The following is a 17,689-nucleotide window of genomic DNA, read 5'->3' on the forward strand; positions in this document are numbered from 1 at the left end:
GGCTGGGATGTGCCACTGAGATGGTGGTGGGTGGAAATGGTTGGGGGAGGAGGGAACAGCCAGGAGTCCTTTGAGGAGGGCAGCCCAACTCACCTCCTCACAGCCCCCAAGCTGAAGAGCTTAAGGCTATCAACAACAGGAACCCATTTGGCCCAGAAACTTCTGGTGGCAGTCATATGGCCTATTACAAAAGATTAGGGACTCAATGCTCAAGAACTGGCTAGAAATGGGCTGAAGCCCCCTGTACTTCACAGGCAGTGAACACACACCAACAGCAGAGTCCATGAGCTTGGTTTATGAAATTCCTTTGCAGACAACTCCTATCCCTCAGCACTGAGCATGGCCCAAGGCAGTCACAAGGCCACTGAGGGTCAGCCCACTGTCTGCTGTGCCTTCCCGAGGAGCTGGGACACCCTGGTGGGATGGGGAGCCCTGCCCCAGTCAGTGATACAGTATCAGAGGCCTTCTTGAGTAGGAGATGTTGTCTTTCAGGAGGGGCGACCCCACAGCCATGCGTACTTTGTTCCAGCGGTGGCCTTTATTATAGATGGGCTTGACTGAACGGGGAGACCAGCGGGTCAGGTACCTGTGGAGGGAGGGGAGGGAGGTGGCTATGAGGACTGGGGCCCATGCTGGAGCTGGGATGGGGGTGAGGGGGGTTTCCACATCTCCTTGAGCCAAAGCCTTTCAGCAGTTTCCCTCCTTGAGGAGCAGGGGCTTTTCCTGGGAGTAACGGCTGAGTGTGCCGTAAACAGATGGGCCGGGCCCTCATTGCCGCAAGCGTGTGTGGCCAGGGTCAGGCAGCCCAGGGCCACGCGCTCCCTTGATCTTTATGAGTTGTCAGTGTTTGTGTGTATACTTGCTGGGGGAGGAGGTGGAGAAAGAGGCTGCCCAGAAAGCAGATTATTCCTCTCTGGCCTCAGTCATGGGGAGAAGAGAGCTGATATAAGGCCTGGAGAGATCCTTCCCTCCTTCCCCACTTGGCTCACACTGCCAAGGAGCTCCCCGGGGTGGCCCTAACTGGGGCAGGACCCCTGCCCCTCACCCAACCCATAAGGGGAGCCAAGGGTGAGGGCCCGTGGTACAGACCCCGCTTGGGAAGGTTCCTTGTAAGTAGGAGGGGGGTGGGGAAAGATGGCTGCCGCCCACAGTCCTTTGGCCTCCTTTGGGGATGGCCGGGGCCCTGACAGTTCCCGGAAAAGTGGCTCATGCCGGCTGGGACTGGGGTTTACTCCGTCCAGAATGAAACTCGGATCCTGTCCAGAGAGGCCCACCCTTCATCCTGAAAGCTCAGCCATGGCAAAGCCAGGCTCCTCCCCTGCCTCTATTCTAGGCTGGGGCTCAACCCAGCTGCCGCTAGAGACCCTCACATGAGAAACTTTTTCACTTAAAAAATTCATCACCTTGGTTGAGAATTTTTAGATAAAACTTTGAGAAAAACAAAACAAAAGACTGATTTATACATTTCAACTGAGCTCCCCTCCCCTGGACTTTGATTCTCTGCTCCTAGCTCCGTGCAAAGGCAACAGCTCTGAGAGGAGGTAAAAAAAAGCTGTGGGAAGCACTGGCCCACACACCACATATATTGTCAGGGTCAAGGCCCCCCACAGGGAGGCCTCTGTGCAGTGGGTGGGACCCACGGTGGGCGGTGCTGGGGCAACAGAAGAGTACAGCTGAAGGAAGGGGAACACCTGCAGGTCCCGGAGTTGACCATCTCCCTGATTTCAGAGGGGGTGGGTGAAGAGATGGAGTGTGGGAGCAGGCTCCCTAAAAGGAATGCTCACTCGGACCAAGGACCTCAGAAGATCCTGAAGCTGACCAGGTTTTCCAGAACTGCTGCCCTCAAGCCATTCCCTCCTGCCCTGGAGAGACCAGAGGGAAGGGAAGCAAGCTTCAGCTAGCCCTGGACCTGATGCTTTGCCACATGGAACAGAGAGCTGGCAGGCAGTGGGGGAGGTGCCTGGGTGACCTCCAGTTAGCTCTCTGGGGAACACACTTCACCTCTAGGAAGAACCAAGGCTCCTTTCTACCTCTCCTGAAGGCTCAGGGAAAGGAGGATGTGTGGCTCCCCAGCAGTGCCTGGGCCAGTGCATGGCAGCTCAAGGACCTCTGGATGGAATCATAAAGTCCCTTGTTGCAAGGGAATCAAACTCCTTCATAGCCAGGACTCCCCCTCCCCCCTAGAGCGGCCTTTTGCAACCCAAGAACCCCCACACATCATCAATCCTGTGTCACGTTAAAGGACACCGGATATATGGGAGGGAGCCTGGCCTTGCTTCAAAGGCCCGAGGGCAGGATAGATTGTGTCCTTAGGCCTGCTGCTGTCTCTTTACAAGTCAGACAGGAGGGTGGGCTCAACTTCCAAATGGTCCAGAGCAAAAGCGGGAAAGACAAGAAGAGGTTAATATACCCTGCTCCCTCGGGGCTGCTGGCAGATGGCCCAGCTAGCAATGTGGGAGGTACAGGTGGAGATGGGCACGAGGCCAGGGTGCTGGCGAGGTGTCAGTGAAGACCCAGCTCTGGCCCTGTACCCCCAGTCCAGCAATCCGGAGCTGGTTTTGCCTGGCCTCCCACCCTCCGAGCCTGCATTTTGTCTGGGACAGGCTTGGAGACTTGCTGTGGATGCGGTGTCCTGCTTTGCTTCAACCATCTCTGGTCCCCTACAGAGAGCAGTTACAGTAGCAGACTGAAGAGGGGAGGGGCTGCTGATGGGGGCAAAGAAGAAAGACCAAAATCAACTTTATAGATCTGGATCTAATCTCAACCAGGGGATTACAGATCTTGGAAGCTGTGAGTGTTGTAATGTAGGAGATGGGGGTGGGAAGGGAGCTCAGGACAGGATGGCTGTTTGAGAGACAGGAATCTGCTCCTACACCAGAGGGGGCCGCTCTGCTTCAGCTGAAAGGCAGGCTGATTGATTCCAGGGTCTAGGGGCAGTCCTTTCCTCTACAAAAGCTCGGGACCTCCCAGGCCGCCACGTGCAGCTATGCAGGTTAACTGTGCGACTCTAGGGAGTGCCAGGGAGGTTGAAGCTGTGCAGTGTACGAAGTGCACAGCTATATACGGTGGCCCTACCCCAGAGAGCCCTCCCATTTCTAAGGTCTCGCTTTGCCCTTTAATAACCCCAGTGCTGGGATACTGAAAAGTTTGTTAAAGTGCTCCGACATTCCCATAGCAACCCAGTATGATGTCATAAACAGGGGATTAGCACATTCTAATGCCCAAGCAGCAGATCTTCTTACCCTCGTTGCCCCTATGCTAAGTGCCGGGCTGGGAAGGGAAGAGGAGAGATGCTGAGGCCAGCAGGGGAGGCTCACAGAAGCATGCACAGGATCAACTGGAGCAGTGGTGGGGCTAATGGGGCTCGGTGCTCAGGCTGGGAGGGATGGAACACAAAGCCAAGGGAGCACTCTAGCTTTCCTGAGCTGTGGGCTGAGCTCCGGTAAATGGCTTCCCCGGCAGAATATGTGAGAGTGGAGGGGCTGCAGAATGCTCCAGGTGTTGACACCCAGGTTCACTTACCGATTGAGTTGGGGTTTGCTCTTTGGAACAAATCCTTCAGGAAGCTGAGGCCTGTGATTTGGGAAGAGTCCTGAGGGGAGACAAGAGCACATATGGGATGGTCTTGCAGCTCCACCTGCAGCTCCTGGGGTGGGAGGCTGGCACTGGGGGGCGAGTCTAGTGGAGACTCCAGATGTCCGCACCTCTTCCTGGAGCTGGACAGGGGACGGCTGGCAAGGGGTGGCATGGGGGCATCGCACTGATAGCTCTCTGGCCTCTTTGCCCTGAGAGGACCCGCTACCTGCTCGGTGCGCCATCTTCACACACTCCTCAATCTTGCGGTGCTCTTCCTGGCATAGGCCTGTGATCCTTCGAGGCAGCATGCCTCCACGAGGCCGGATGAACTGACAGAGCAGCAGAACATCCTAGTGGAAATGGAAAACTGCAGACAGTCAGCTGGTGGGCATTTGATACAGGGCACCAGGGCCTCGTGGTCTACAGAGGAGGCTATCCTACCCCAGCACCCAAGGGGTAGAGGTCTCCCTCAGAAGCCAACTGGAGACCACACCCTCCACATAGAGCTTTGCACATTGCTCTACCTTTATGCTAACAAAACTTAAATCCCAAGTTGGTAAGATTTCCAACCCCATTACCAACCCCAAGGGCTTCCAGCATCTCCAGGAGAATTTGAGAGATCAGAGAACAGAAACTCTTCAAGAAGCATTAATCTTTCGAGCACCAGCAGCATCTTTCGAGGTAATGATCTGTTGTTCTCCTTGGGCGAGGTGAGGGCATGTCATAGATTTCCACACAAGGGGGAAAACCAGTACTGTTTTTACCCCAAAAGCCTACATATGCTATGGGCCAATACACACAGACAAGCCCCTCCACCTTCTGCTGTTCCCCTACAAACGCCAAGCAGCATATGAGCTGAGGAGTTGAGGATTGGGGCTGTGAAGTTAAGAGCCACATCTTCTAAGCCCCCTATGACCAGATGTGAATGGATCCTCGGGCTTCCTTTAGACCATCAGACTGCTCTGGACGAGTCAAGGGCACAAGGATAAACAGCCAAAATCAAGACAAGAGACCATTTCCCCTCCAACTTTCCTAGGGTGGCTGAGGGGGTTAAATAAGCCACTGCTTCCCCCAGGAGATGGGGGGGGGCCCGCCCACCTGAAGGCCTTGCATGCCAGTCTTCATGGTTCTATTCCACAAACGGATTTGCTGCCCTGGCAGGCACCTCACTGTATAACCGCAGATCTGTTTTATTTTATTTTATTATTATTATTATTTTTTCGCAGATCTGTTTTAATCACTGGACAGCTCCTGAAGGACCCAGGCCCCTAATTCCCACCCCTGTAATCTTTAGAATCTGGTGAAAAGAACTTGGATTGGATTATCCAGGACTAATAAACCGGGCCCACAGCCCCAGCCCCCCACTGTAGGCTGCCAAGCAAGCATACAGCTTTGTGTAGCCCAAGCTAACGGTGTCCTGAGTGGAAAGGAGTAAAAGGAAAACAACTTTAGCCTTTACCTCGGAGGGGATTGGATTTCGTCTGCTGGATAAACAAAGCCAAGTCCATTTCCTGGAAACGGCTGGTAGAAAGAGTGCCCCATGGTGGTTAGGCAGGTGTGGGCTGTACTTCCTCATCTTTAGCTGGGATTCTAAGTACAGCCATGAACCCGCTAACTTCTATGTCACAAGAAACTGTGAAAACTGCCTGGTGGCCTGCAGGCTTCCCATTACTCCAGGCCACCATGAGCAGAAGGGCCCAGAGCAGAGTGAAAGGAGCACCTCCCTCCCTGCCTGTGGCCTGGAGCCAAGGCTCCCAGCCCAGGAGATTAGTTGGGTCATTCTGTTCAGATCCCATGGGCATGTGGCCCCTCCTGCTCTCACCACCTGACCGGGATCTCTGCCCTTAGTCATCCCATTCCGCAGAGCGGTACAGGAACAACTTGCAGGTCAAATTGGCCCAGAACCTGAATCACCTGAAACCTAAAAATAGGGTGCTTAATGTCACCAATAGAACTCTGAAGGACAAGTATGGATTTCTCTAGGGCTGTGTCCTCCCCCAATCCCTATTTCTAGAGAGGATGGAGAGTCAGGAGAGCAGGCTCTGCCTGGGTTTTGTATCCTTGGGGTTTATGTCCTGGCACTAATAGTAACTGGTGAGCTGAGGCGAGTTCATCAACTTTTGCATGCCTCCAAGTTCCTCATCTGGAAAACAAGGATGAAAAAGGTACCTACACTTCATAGGGATATGGCGAAAACCAAGTGAATGAAAACCTGTAAATGCTCACAACAGTGCTTGACGCGGAGCCTGTACTCAATGGGGGTTATCCACTCTTATTCACCATTGTCATCTTTCTGTGGAGGAAACAGATCTAGAGGAGCTGGAGCAAACAGGAGTCTTTGTAGCTCCAATATGGAAGTATGGAAGGGGACAGTAATGTGTCCCCAGATAGACAGTGAGGACTCTTCAAATATACCCTCCTTATTAAAAAAGGAAAGCCAAAGCCAGATCTTGATTCCATCCCCTTGGGAACAGACCCTATAAGATGGGGTTACAGGGCCCTGGTGGTCTGAACTGCAAGTGACCAGACCATTATCTAAATTAGTGATTCTCAACCCTGGCTATGCTTTAGAATCCCCTGGGGACTTTAAAAACTAATGATGGGGTGCCTGAGTGGCTCAGTGGTCAGGTGTCTGCCTTTGGCTCAAGTTGTGATCCTGGGGTCCTGGGATCGAGTCCTGCATCAGGTTCCCTGCAGAAAGCCTGCTTCTCCCTCTACCTATGTTTCTGCTTCTCTCATGAATAAATAAAATCTTTAAAACAAACAAATAAAAAAACTAATGATGGCCTGGCTCCCCCCCACACCATATGCAGTCAATGTCTGCAGGTGAGGTCCAAGTATTATTTTAAAGCTCCTTCGGTAGCCAGAGTTGAGAGTCACTGGACAAAACACTTCTAGCTTTGGTGGGTCCATGAGATGTAGCAGTGGCTGGGGTGTGGGGATGCTGCTTAAGTGTACCAGAGACCACAGCTTCCACGACACGCAGAGCCAATGCCTGTGCACAGCTCACCTCATAGCTATACTTGTGCTTCAGGTTCCACCGGCAGATGGGGCACTGGCCAGATGGGTTAGGGGGATTTGGACTTTCCTTGGGAGTTCCTGTTAAACGTCCTTCGATCTAGGAGGAAGAAAAAGACAGCCAGTGAGGGAGAGGGCAGGTGGAGCTTCAAATCCTTGAGCAACCCCCCAAATGGTGAGATGCCAGGGAAAGTTCATTTCTGGGGGCCTTGTGGGAGTAGCTAATAGGTCTCCCCACCTGAACTGTGGCAGTGGTTCTGCAGCTACTGTATACCGGACCTCGCGGTGGCCAGAGACTTGATGTGGTAGCATGCAAGAGCAGGGCAATTAGAGTTCATGTTGGTGGCAAGAAGGGAAGGGTTTGCTGTATTAGCTGACTGCTACCTTCCCTTCCTCAAACAAAACAGCAGAACATTATGCTTCCTGCTCTGGGAAAAAGTAATAAATGCACATGGTAAAAAGTTTCAAACGGTGCAGGGATACACAGTTAAAAGGAAGTCTCCCTCCCACTGCACATATCCTTCTCAGAGGAAACTGCCCTTTCCAGCTTCATTTGACAGAGGTTGAGTCTATGCCAAGGGTTTTCAAACAGGCAGGGTTTCGGCCCCCAGGGAACACTGGACAATGTTGGAGACATTTTTGACTGATATAGTGGGGGGATGCAGTGCTCTGGGCATGTAGCAGGAAAGCTCCTAACCATGCTGCAAGGTCCAGGACAGCCCCCACAGCAAAGCCCTAGCCAGCCCCAAATGCCAACAGCGCCAAGGCTGAGAAAGCCGGCTCTATGCTATGCCTTTACAAGCAGGTATTATGTGCACTCCTGCTTCTTTTCTCTCGCTCTTTAAAACACACATGGGAAGATACATTCCCCTGCCCTCCTCCTTGCTTTTATCATTTTGGATGCCACCTTTCAAATACTGTGGAGGCCACGTGTGCAATGACCTCCACCACTGCTGCTGTATCCTGTGACACAGCCTTGGAATTACGAAGTGCAATAAGCCAAAGATCTAGGAGGCGGCTCTGGTTACAAGAGGGGGAGTTTGGAAAGCCTTGCTGATTGAGGGCATGGATTATGAGAGTAGGGTTGGGACAGGTCTGGGAGGCTTTGGGAAGGGAAGCAATACTGTTTCCTGGGGGAGAAAGCAGCAAAAGGGAAAGGGAGTTGGATGTGAGGCATGGCTGTGCAGGACACTGCTACTTAACTTTCTGCCAAAGCCACCACAGCCATGCCAGATAAGGAGAAATGCACCAGGGAAAATGTGGAGATACACAGTGGATCTTGGGAGGGGGTTATGGTGGGCCTGGTGGGGAGTGTGGGGGCAGGGCTAACATTTATCGACTCCCCACTCTATGCCAGGCTCTGTGATGATAATGGTTCACATGTATCAACTCATTTAATTCCCAAGACCTCGTGAAGGAGGCATCATTTTATGGATGAAGAAAGTGAAACCCCAGAAAGTGAGCAATGGCTAGTTAGCCACGGTAGTGCGTCTCCATGGAGGAACGGATGGGCTTCCCTCCCCCAATGGGTCTCAAAGGACCATAATGTCTCCAAGTTCGTTTTTTTTTTTTCCAAGTTCGTTTTGTAAATAGGAAATTGACACCCCACCTGAAAAACACTCCATACTCAAAAGCCAAATATATTTTTCTCCACAAGCATGGAGTTTCTAGGGTGAATGCTTATTTTGGCTTTGAATAAAGGAACCAAAAGAGGTGCCTAAAGGGGATGGGGCCCCTCTAAAACCAACTGTTTTGAGGCTAAACAGTGAAAAGGCTAAGGAGTATTTTGGGGAAGACCCAAAGAGGAACCCTAAGGGCTTGTCCTGGGGATAAGATCGCTTTGGGGAGGACCAAGCTTGGCTGGCTGCCAGAAGGATTAAATCCCTGGTTGACATGGAAGTTACAGAGGCTTCTGGGAACTCAGTGGAGTGGCTGAGATTTCTTGGAAGCATGGAAGGCCATGTGAAAACAACATTGTCTTTTAGGGATTATAGGATAATCTAGGCCCCATGACTCCCTGAGGAAGGGAGGGGAGATGAGCCCTGACAAGGGAAAGGGGTGGGGGGAGTAGATGGATGAAGAATCATTCTTTCTTTTTAACCAACAGACAAGCCAGGGCGCCAGCTAGTGAGCCCAGGGCCCAGAGAGTATCACCTTTTAATGGCATCACTTAAGCAATAGCTTGGTCATTTTAGGCAGGAAAGAAAGGAGCTGAGATCCAGGCTCTTGGCCACGGGTCAACTTACTTGGGCTCTCTAGTCTCACCACTGCCTTGGTTTCCCTTTTGGAAAACTGATTTATCTCCACCAAAGGACGTATCAGTAAAGACCTCTAAGACTTTGTCACACAAAAGGCCACTTTAAACCAAAAATGGATGCCTCAGTCCAGGCACAGTGACTGTTTCTGATTCAACTACATGACAGCACACAGCTTGAAAAACATCGGACTATGGGATTTATGACAGAGGGAGCTGATCCTGACTCCAGGAGACCAGTTTCCGCCTCCCTCCGTCCCAGGCAGCTCCAAGCGTTAGAGAGGTGGTAAGTGGCCAATTCGATGATACTTACTATAGTCGTCTTCCCTTCTTGGATCTCCACCACTACAGAGATAAAGGGGAAAAATCAGGTCAGCCATTTAATAAGGAACAGAGAGTTTCAAATAACAGCTCAAATTCTACACATGCAGAAAATCGGAGCCTTTGGTCTGCACTCTCCCACGGTCCCCATCTGGAAAAGAAAGCATGAAGGGTTCACCTCCAAGTGCCAAGGCTCTATGCCCTTGAGGCCGGGCAAACCTAGATGCCCAAGTAATACCATCTCTCTGGGATTAAGGATCTCCCTGCTGTTTTTGTCTTTCTAAGCTGAGATTCATCTTGGTTCTAAACCAAGGAAATTGGCAAGACCCTGCTCTACCGTGGCAATAATGACCTTAGAGTTGGGGTGGGTGGGGGTGGAAGCATTTGAAAGACCTTCAAAGCACCTATTGCGTGTGTCCTTTCACAACGAGAATCAGACAAACATGGCTTCTGACCCTGAAGAATGTGCAGTCTCAGATACAGGACCAAACTAACACTGTTCCAGTGGCCCCTCTGCAGATAAGCAGCAAGACAACCTCACTCCCAGAACTTGGCCCGGGAAGCCATGCTAAAGCTCAAGGAGGCAGCTGTTTGAGTTAAATCTTCTGCCCTTCTCTACATGGCTCCTACAGGATTGCACTGTGCTATGTACATGGGACCGGGTGGTGGCAGAGGTGGGGCGAGGGGCTTGCAGATGCTGGCCCGGGATGAGTTTTCAGGAGAGCACTGCCACTGTAAATGGAGGGGGGGCTCCCTCAATTCTCCACCTGTTTAAGTCTGAGGCAGTCAGAGGAGAACTTGAGGGCAGGACAGGAAGTAACACACATCCGTCAAGCCATACATATTTCCTAGCTTACTTTTTAAAAAAAATATATTTTATTTATTTATTCATGATAGACATAGAGAGAGAGAGAGAGAGGCAGAGGCACAGGCAGAGGGAGAAGCAGGCTCCACACCGGGAGCCCGATGCGGGATTCGATCTCGGGACTCCAGGATCACGCCCCGGGCCAAAGGCAGGCGCTAAACCGCCGAGCCACCCAGGTATCCCCTTTCCTAGCTTACTTAACCAGGATGAAGAATGACAATTTCCATAACATTCAAAGGAAGAACCAAGCCAATGGCACATGTCTGGCAGATAGAGTCAAACAAAGGTCTTGGAGATTCCCCCTTGTTCTCCAGTTTGTTTGTTTTTTAATATTTTATTTATTCATGAGAGACACACACAAGGAGAAAGAGAGGTGCAGAGACACAGGCAGAGAGAGAGAAGCAGGCTCCATGCAGGAAGCCCAATGTGGGACTCGATCCCGGGTCTCCTGGACCACGCCATGGGCCAAAGGTGGTGCTAAACCGCTGAGCCACCAGGGCTGCCCCTCCAGTTTCTTTAGAAAGAAAGAAGCCACAGCCATTAGCATAGGAACTGGCACTTAGTAGATGCTCAATAAACATAGCTAGTATCACCAGAGCAAAACACTTGTCATGGTCCTCTTCGGACTGTTAACAGAAACTAGGGCCCCATAGCTAGACTGTAAACTGTCTAAATACTAAAACCGTATGTAAACAGCAGCTGGCTCCCACGATTAGTTTTACTCAGCTTTGGCTGAGGCAAGTCGTGCAGCTCAGGAAGAGCCTAAGGTTCTTGGGGCACCTGGATGACTCTTGGTTTCGGTTCCGGTCACGATCTCTCCCTACATCGGGGCTCCACACTGGGTGGGGAGTCTGCCGGAGATTCTTTCTCTCTCTCTCTACCACCCCTCCCCTCCACGCACTCTCCCTTTCTCTAAAAATAAAAAAATAAATCTTTAAAAAAAAAAAAAAAGAACTTGAGGTTCTTAATGTTAAGAATCTAGTAAAAGTTATGGACCTTTTCCTGGAAACATGCTCATAAGCACACATACAACCAGACGTGTGTACCTGAATGGTAATGCTAGTTTTCTCTCCGTGGTAGTGATATGTGATTTTACTTTGTTCTTTATGCTTGTCTGTATTTTCTTAAGTCCTTAAAAATAAACATGTACTGCTTTTGCAATAAAAAATAAACAGTAGAAAGAGAGAAGGAGAATGTCTAAGAAAAAAGTGAGGCAATTCTAACCCAACTGGAGGCCCTAGGCAGGCAGCATCTGTGATCACTGAGCTCTGTGACCAACACCTAATTGGACACAGACTGCCTGGAATTGTCCCCCATTTGTTTTCTGGGCAAGGCCATTCATAAAGACTCATTACTCCAAAACAACCAACCTGAGAGCCTCTCAGTGTTCCAACTCCAGATACACAAAGGAGTACCAGGGCCAGAAAGGCCCTGAGGCTTTCTCCAGAACACTGTAGTTACGAATCAATTCAAAGACAAACTAGTTTTCTCCCTATAAAAGAAAATGCGTCACCTCACACACGGATCTACTTGTTCAGAACAGAGACCAGCCTAAACGGGATGTGGGTTAGACTCAGCCTGGCTGAGTCTGGAGGCCAGCATAGCTACAGGGGGGACAGTCACTGTCATGTGTCAACCTACAGACACAGGAGAGCAGAAGCAGGGCACAGCCCCAGCTCAGCAAGGCTTCCAGGTACCCCAGAAACTTTGCAAAAAACCAACTTGGGAGAGGGATTGAAGGCAACCAGATCTAAGTAGCAACAGGTGAGTAGAGATTTTTAAGAATCCTGGGAGGAAACAAAAGGAGAGAGACATTGCTGGTACCACTTGAGCCAGCAAGACAACGATGTCCTGAAACACAAAGCAGATAAACATGTGGTTCCCCTCTCCGTGGAGGCACTTGGGTCCTAACCATGAGGTAAACAAAGCTAACAAAACACACATCACTCCAGGCAAAGAACCAAACCCTGAAGTCATCCCATTGGCCCCTGGAAAAGAGATCAAAGCCTGTGGCCAGCTCGGCTGTTCCCTAGCTCCCCACACAGCAACTCTGAGCCAGTAAATCATCATACTATATGCCAGTGGGTAAAACAATAGGCAGATGGTTATCTACTACAGACAATTTGTCAAACCAGAAGGAATGACCTGAGAACTTGTGTTAAGATTGAGAGTGATCAGGGCGTTGTCTCAGCGCAGGGGCAGGAGTCCTGGCTGGAGCCTCAAGAAGCCCCCAGAAGATTTTAAGCCTCTGAAAACAGGAGATAGGAATCAAAATAGTATTGCTTTTCAGTGTGCATACAAAAACATGGCAAAACCAAACAAAATCTGAGATCCATTTTTGTCCCTGGCCTCCTCTCCATTCAAGATGGGGATGGCCATGAAAAGCTGGACTAAGAGATTTAGGCATCAACAGACTTGTTTAGAAAAAGATGGAATCAGGAGCACCTGGGTGGCTCAACTGGTTAAGCATCTGCCTTCAGCTCAGGTTGTGATCCCTGGGTCCTGGGATGGAGCCCTGCATCTGGCTCCCTACTTGGCGGGGAGTCTGCTTCTCCCTCTCCCTCTGCTCTCTCTCTCTCTCTCAAATAAATGAAGGAAGAAGAAGAAGAAGAAAGAAGAAAGAAGAAAGAAGAAAGAAGAAGGAATCACCCTTGTGTTCTGAGACATGGCAATATGAAGTAAACTAAGAAAGACATGAAGCAGTTTTCTAAACTGGAGTTAGGGGCTAAATCTTCTAAGAAAGGCACTTCTCATACACATCAAATAATCCATCCTACATAAGACAACACATTTACTGAGCACCCATGGAGGGTATAGCCTGGCTCCATCTATTGTAGAGAGGTACAACAGAATAGTCTTCCTAGAAGAGAAAAGGGAAAGAAACCAAGTATGGGAGCCTCACTATGATAAAAGGCCAGGCCTCGTAAAGAGGTCCTTTGAGTACTTCAATAAATACTTAGGATGGAGTCCAAGATAACTGAATCATAACGGTCTAGAGCAAACAGTGCTGGGGTGAGACTGTAGTGAACGCAGAAAGACCTCGATGGCCACATAAACACAGACACAGTGAACTGCAGCAGAATCAAGACCCAACTGTTTAGTAAAAGAGGAAGGGAGGGCACATGAATGATGTCGAGGGCACTGCCGTAGAAAGTACCCGGAGGCTAAGTCCTTCTTGAGCTGGAAACCAAGTCCCAAGCAGAGTAGGACAGAATGGAGTCACTGATAGCTAAAAGGTGGCACTCACAAGTCTGAGGGTAGGATCAGGGAGCAGTGTGTGTTTGGGATGTGTGACTGCGCTTCTGGCCATTGAAGACTTTTCTCAAACTCCTTTTCCACTCCCTTCTGTTTGTTTTTAACTCTTTTTTTTTTTTTCATGTTTTTAATTCTATTACTAAAGTTTTCTCATTCTCTAATCACCTCACCATTCTTTTCCCTTGGGCCTCTGAGGGACTGTCCCTCTGCACTAGGCTTCACTGTCCTTTTTCCACTAGCAGGTGACTCCGGACTATGTCCCTGTACGCCTTTAAATCCCCCAAATCATACACTCCTCTCTCAAAGCTTTTAGCTCTCGGGCTGCCCATTCTGCCACACGCATCCTTGTCTGAAATCCTAGGTCCTCCAGGAAGCTCCTGAGCTAACTGGAGAAGATGAAAAAAATTCCCTTCAGCCTTTAATCACTTCAACGCATTCTGCACAAGCTTCTGATAGATCATTATCATTAATTCAGAGAGTCATATGTGTTTATTTTTGTTTTAAATACATTTCCTTCCCAAGAGTAATGAGGCAGGAATGAGCTCTAATACAGTCTTTCCTATAAAAAAAAGCACTAAACGATCTTCATCAAGTTAACTGATGAGAGCTTTCAGGAGGGAGAACCACAGGGCAGCCCTTCCATGGAGTACCATGGCAGTATTAGTGGTGGATAATGAAGAATGCTGGCTCTACTTCCAAGGCCACCACTTACTAGCTAGGTGATCCTGAGCAACTACTGAACTCCTCTGGGCCAGATTTCCTCTTGTGGAAAAATGTCAGTAATACCCACCTTTAAAAATTGTTGAGAAGATTGAATAATATATGTGGAAAACCTAGCACAGTGTTTGCACCAGGCATAGAGTAAACCACCATTTTTGTCTCTTCCTTCATTTTTGTTCCTTCCACTATCGTTCTTGCCTTTGTCCTTCTTATAAAACTTTAGACCAGGCTTTCTCAACAGCAGCACAACTGATATTTCAGGCCAGGTGGTCCTTTTGGGGGCCGGGAGGTGGTATCCTATGCACTGTTAAGTTGTTTAGCAGCATCCCTGGCCTCTACCCACCAGATGCCAGGAGTACCGGTCGTGACAATCAAAAATGCTTCCAGACATTGCCAATGTTCCTAGGGGACAAAACTGCCCTCAACAGAGAACCTGAGAGTCTCTACAGGTAAGAGCATGGAATGCTGGTGCTAATAAACTATGACTAAGTTTTTTTTTTTTTAAAGACTATTTATTTATTAATGAGAAACACACAAAGAGAGAGGCAGAGACACAGGCAGAGGGAGAAGCAGGCTCCATCAGGGAGCCTGACGTGGGACTCGATCCCAGGTCTCCAGGATCACACCCTGGACTGAAGGCGGCGCTAAACGCTGAGCCACCCCGGCTGCCCCAACTCTGACTAAAATTAAGTAGTACTATTTGATATTCCAAAAGGTTGGATGGTTGAATATTTTCAGCAAAACACCCAGCTTCCTGTCCATAGCTTTAAACTATGTGTGTATGGTATTATTTAATGTGTCAAATACACTAAATGGGACCACTCAAAATGAACCATATATGGAATATTTCATACCTGACACATAACAGGTAGTATATCAAGACAAAGTTTTTTTCACTTAAAGGCTTTGAAGACAGGTGTTTCTCAAGCAGAATAAAGAATACAGTAGTGGCTTCATGTAAGATCACATCGATTCAATTATTTAGCTTTTAAGTAACAGAAGAGTTACAAACCCAGGTATATATGGAAAGAAGTTCAAAGACCCATCTGATTATACAGTCCATCATTTCACAAAACCCTTCAACTGAAAAAAATTCGAATCTCAAAAACCCTTTTGTAAACAAACAAAAAACTATTCCTGTTGCCCATCCACTGGTAACATAGCAAAGAACTGTTTTTCAACTCTGAATTTCACAATGGATATGTAAATTACAGTTATTAGAGCTTGATACTTAGTAGAAACCCTCAAAAATGTTATGGGTATATGCCTATTTTGCAGCATGGGTATAGATGAAACATTTTACCATGTCCTTTCTGCCACCAGCATGATCTCTGGGAACCTTCCTCATTAATGGATTAGTTTATCTAATATTAACCAGGCAGGGGATCCCTGGATGGCTCAGCGGTTTGGTGCCTGCCTTTGGCCCAGGGTGTGGTCCTGGAGACGGGGGATGGAGTCCCGCATCGGGCTCCCTGCGTGGAGCCTGCTTCTCCCTCTGCCTGTGTCTCTGCCTCTCTCTCTCTCTCTGTCTCCCATGAATAAATAAATAAATAAATAATATTAAAAAAAAAAAACCAGGCAATATCTGGATTTTATTGTTCTTTCTAGGATAAGTTCCATCTTCCTTTCATAGCTAAATTCTTCTAACATACCTATTTCCCTTTCTTCATGAAAGATCTCTTTGGTTTTCCCAAATTAGGACCCTGCCCTCACTTCCCCCTGAAGCTGCAAGATGGAGGCTGAGCCCAGCTGGCTGGGGCCTGGCCTTCCAGGAGCCCTGTGGACACTGCTGTTTGAAAGCTAAAACAGCTCTCTTTCTGAGACAAATCCAACAGACTTCTCATTAGGTTCTTCTCTTTAGACTTTTCTGCTCCCTCTGACAACAATGATCACCTTTTTCCTCTCCTCTCTCGATACCACTCTGCTTTAAAGGTTACTCTGGCCAATACCTTGCCAGAATCTTAAAAACGAACACACACTTCTTTTGCACATCACTCATTCTTTCTGGCTTCCAGCAGTGCACAAAGGAAGGCTATATCCTGATAGGCTTTTTCATTCTTTGCCAGATTCTATCCTTTTATAAGCCTGTTCAAGATACATTCCCCTCGTTATAACTTCCAACTGGGTTTGTTTCTGGTAAGCAAATCTCCCTATTTAATCATGTAAATACCTAACTTGCACTTATTGGAGTGTATACATACCATCTCATTAGGACCTAACTTCTTAGAAAAGGGGCTGTATTTTCCCTTTTTCCAGAATCCCTTGACAGTTTGAAGTACAGTACTTGGTCTGGAATAAGCTTCCCAGTTCAAGGCTAGAATCAGGCCGCCTTTCCAGGCTTATGATTAATGGAAAGGAGAACCACCATCCAGCATCCGTCTGTTTCAGTCGTTCGATGTCTTCTCCACATTAGCTTCCATCTCTCTGGGAGACTGGCTGCCCGGGCAGAAAAGAGCCGCCATCAGGGCACAGCATTTTCAGATGAAAAACTGGAAAGGGAGGCTCTGGGGAGGACAGCCAAATGTCCTTCCTTTATGGCCCAGGGATTTTTTTTTTTTTTTTCCCCTAACGAAGGATGCGGCAGCTAGGAGAATACGGAAAGCAAAACTAACACGCAGACCTCTACCAAAGACTTTTCCGAATCCTGGGACACGTTTCGTCCTGCCCCTGTTAACTAAGGAGGACTTTCTTTCCGTCCTTCCCCGCCCCCACCAGTGAGAACACTCACGAGGGGTGCAAAGTCTGGTTAATAGCCTCAGGGTCTGGAAAGTGCTTTCGAGCACCTCCACAGCGCCAGCATCTCTCGCGTTTCAGAACCGCGCGAAGGAAAGGGAGGGAGGAGCGCACAGGGGTTGGGAAAAGGAACCTCCACGGCTTTCTTTTCTCAACCCTGGGAGGTAGTCGGGACCTAGGACTCACCTTCTCTGAACCCCCGAGCTGGAGGCCGAGCCCAACTGGTCGCCCTCGGGCCAGCCAGGAGCCGCCGGAACAGCCGTCCGCAGGTGTCCACCAGCACATTGACGGCCGCCATCTTAAAAACCAACGGTGACCTCTTGTGCACTTCCGCTTCCGGAACGGCGCGCGCAGCCGCAGTGGTGAGCAGGAAGTGTGCGACTGTGGGCTTCTTGGGGGAACCCTCTTGCGCTTCCATTTCCCTAGGTTTTCAGGCTAAGCTTAGAGGTTTTGGTGTCAAGCGCGTGCTTGGTTCCGAGGATCTAGGGCAGGTGTTCTAGCTCCCGTCTGCCGGTCCTTGAAGTGTCAGGTCGCTTTCGTTCCCACACAGGCTTCCTTTGTAAAATCACTTACACTACTCCTGTTTACTTAAAAGCTTTTTCTTGAGCCCAGATGTGGGTTTTCTGCTTCCTGTGGCTAAGGCTAGGCCTGGACAGTAGAGGTTGAATTGACTAGGGCTCGGGTTATGGAATGTCAAGTATCACGCAGACCTGGGATAAAACTAATTCCTACCTTCACCAATCTCCGCCCCCCCTTCACCCCCCAAACATACACTTGCCTTTCTTTTTTCAAGATTTTATTTATTTATTCATGAGAGACAGAGAGAGAGAGGCAGAGAGGTAGGCAGAGGGAGGAGCAGGCTCCCTGCAGGGAGCTGAATGCAGGACTCCACTCCATGACCCCTGGATTATGACCTGAGCCAAAGGCAGCTGCTCAACCTCTGCACC

The 17,689-nt window shown here is 49.2% G+C and overlaps 1 protein-coding gene across 2 annotated transcripts; it reads right to left on the reverse strand.

The window, feature by feature from the left end:
* Window positions 1-274: 274 nt before the first annotated feature.
* Window positions 275-17,083, reverse strand: MRPS18A (mitochondrial ribosomal protein S18A). Of its 2 annotated transcripts, none has more exons than XM_038554183.1 (6): window positions 16,929-17,081; window positions 9,162-9,193; window positions 6,587-6,694; window positions 3,803-3,926; window positions 3,523-3,592; window positions 275-586 (listed from the first exon to the last, which is right to left on the reverse strand). In XM_038554183.1, the coding sequence occupies exons 1-6, from the start codon at window positions 17,038-17,040 to the stop codon at window positions 442-444; spliced, it is 591 nt and encodes a 196-aa protein (XP_038410111.1). In that variant the 5' UTR covers window positions 17,041-17,081; the 3' UTR covers window positions 275-441. The 2 variants fall into 2 exon arrangements, with proteins under 2 accessions (XP_038410111.1, XP_038410112.1); XM_038554184.1 differs by having other exon boundaries at window positions 517-586; window positions 3,705-3,926; window positions 16,929-17,083.
* Window positions 17,084-17,689: the final 606 nt, after the last annotated feature.

The sequence above is a fragment of the Canis lupus genome, chromosome 12 (genome assembly GCF_011100685.1).
Source record: "Canis lupus familiaris isolate Mischka breed German Shepherd chromosome 12, alternate assembly UU_Cfam_GSD_1.0, whole genome shotgun sequence".
In the NCBI taxonomy this organism is placed as follows: domain Eukaryota; kingdom Metazoa; phylum Chordata; class Mammalia; order Carnivora; family Canidae; genus Canis; species Canis lupus.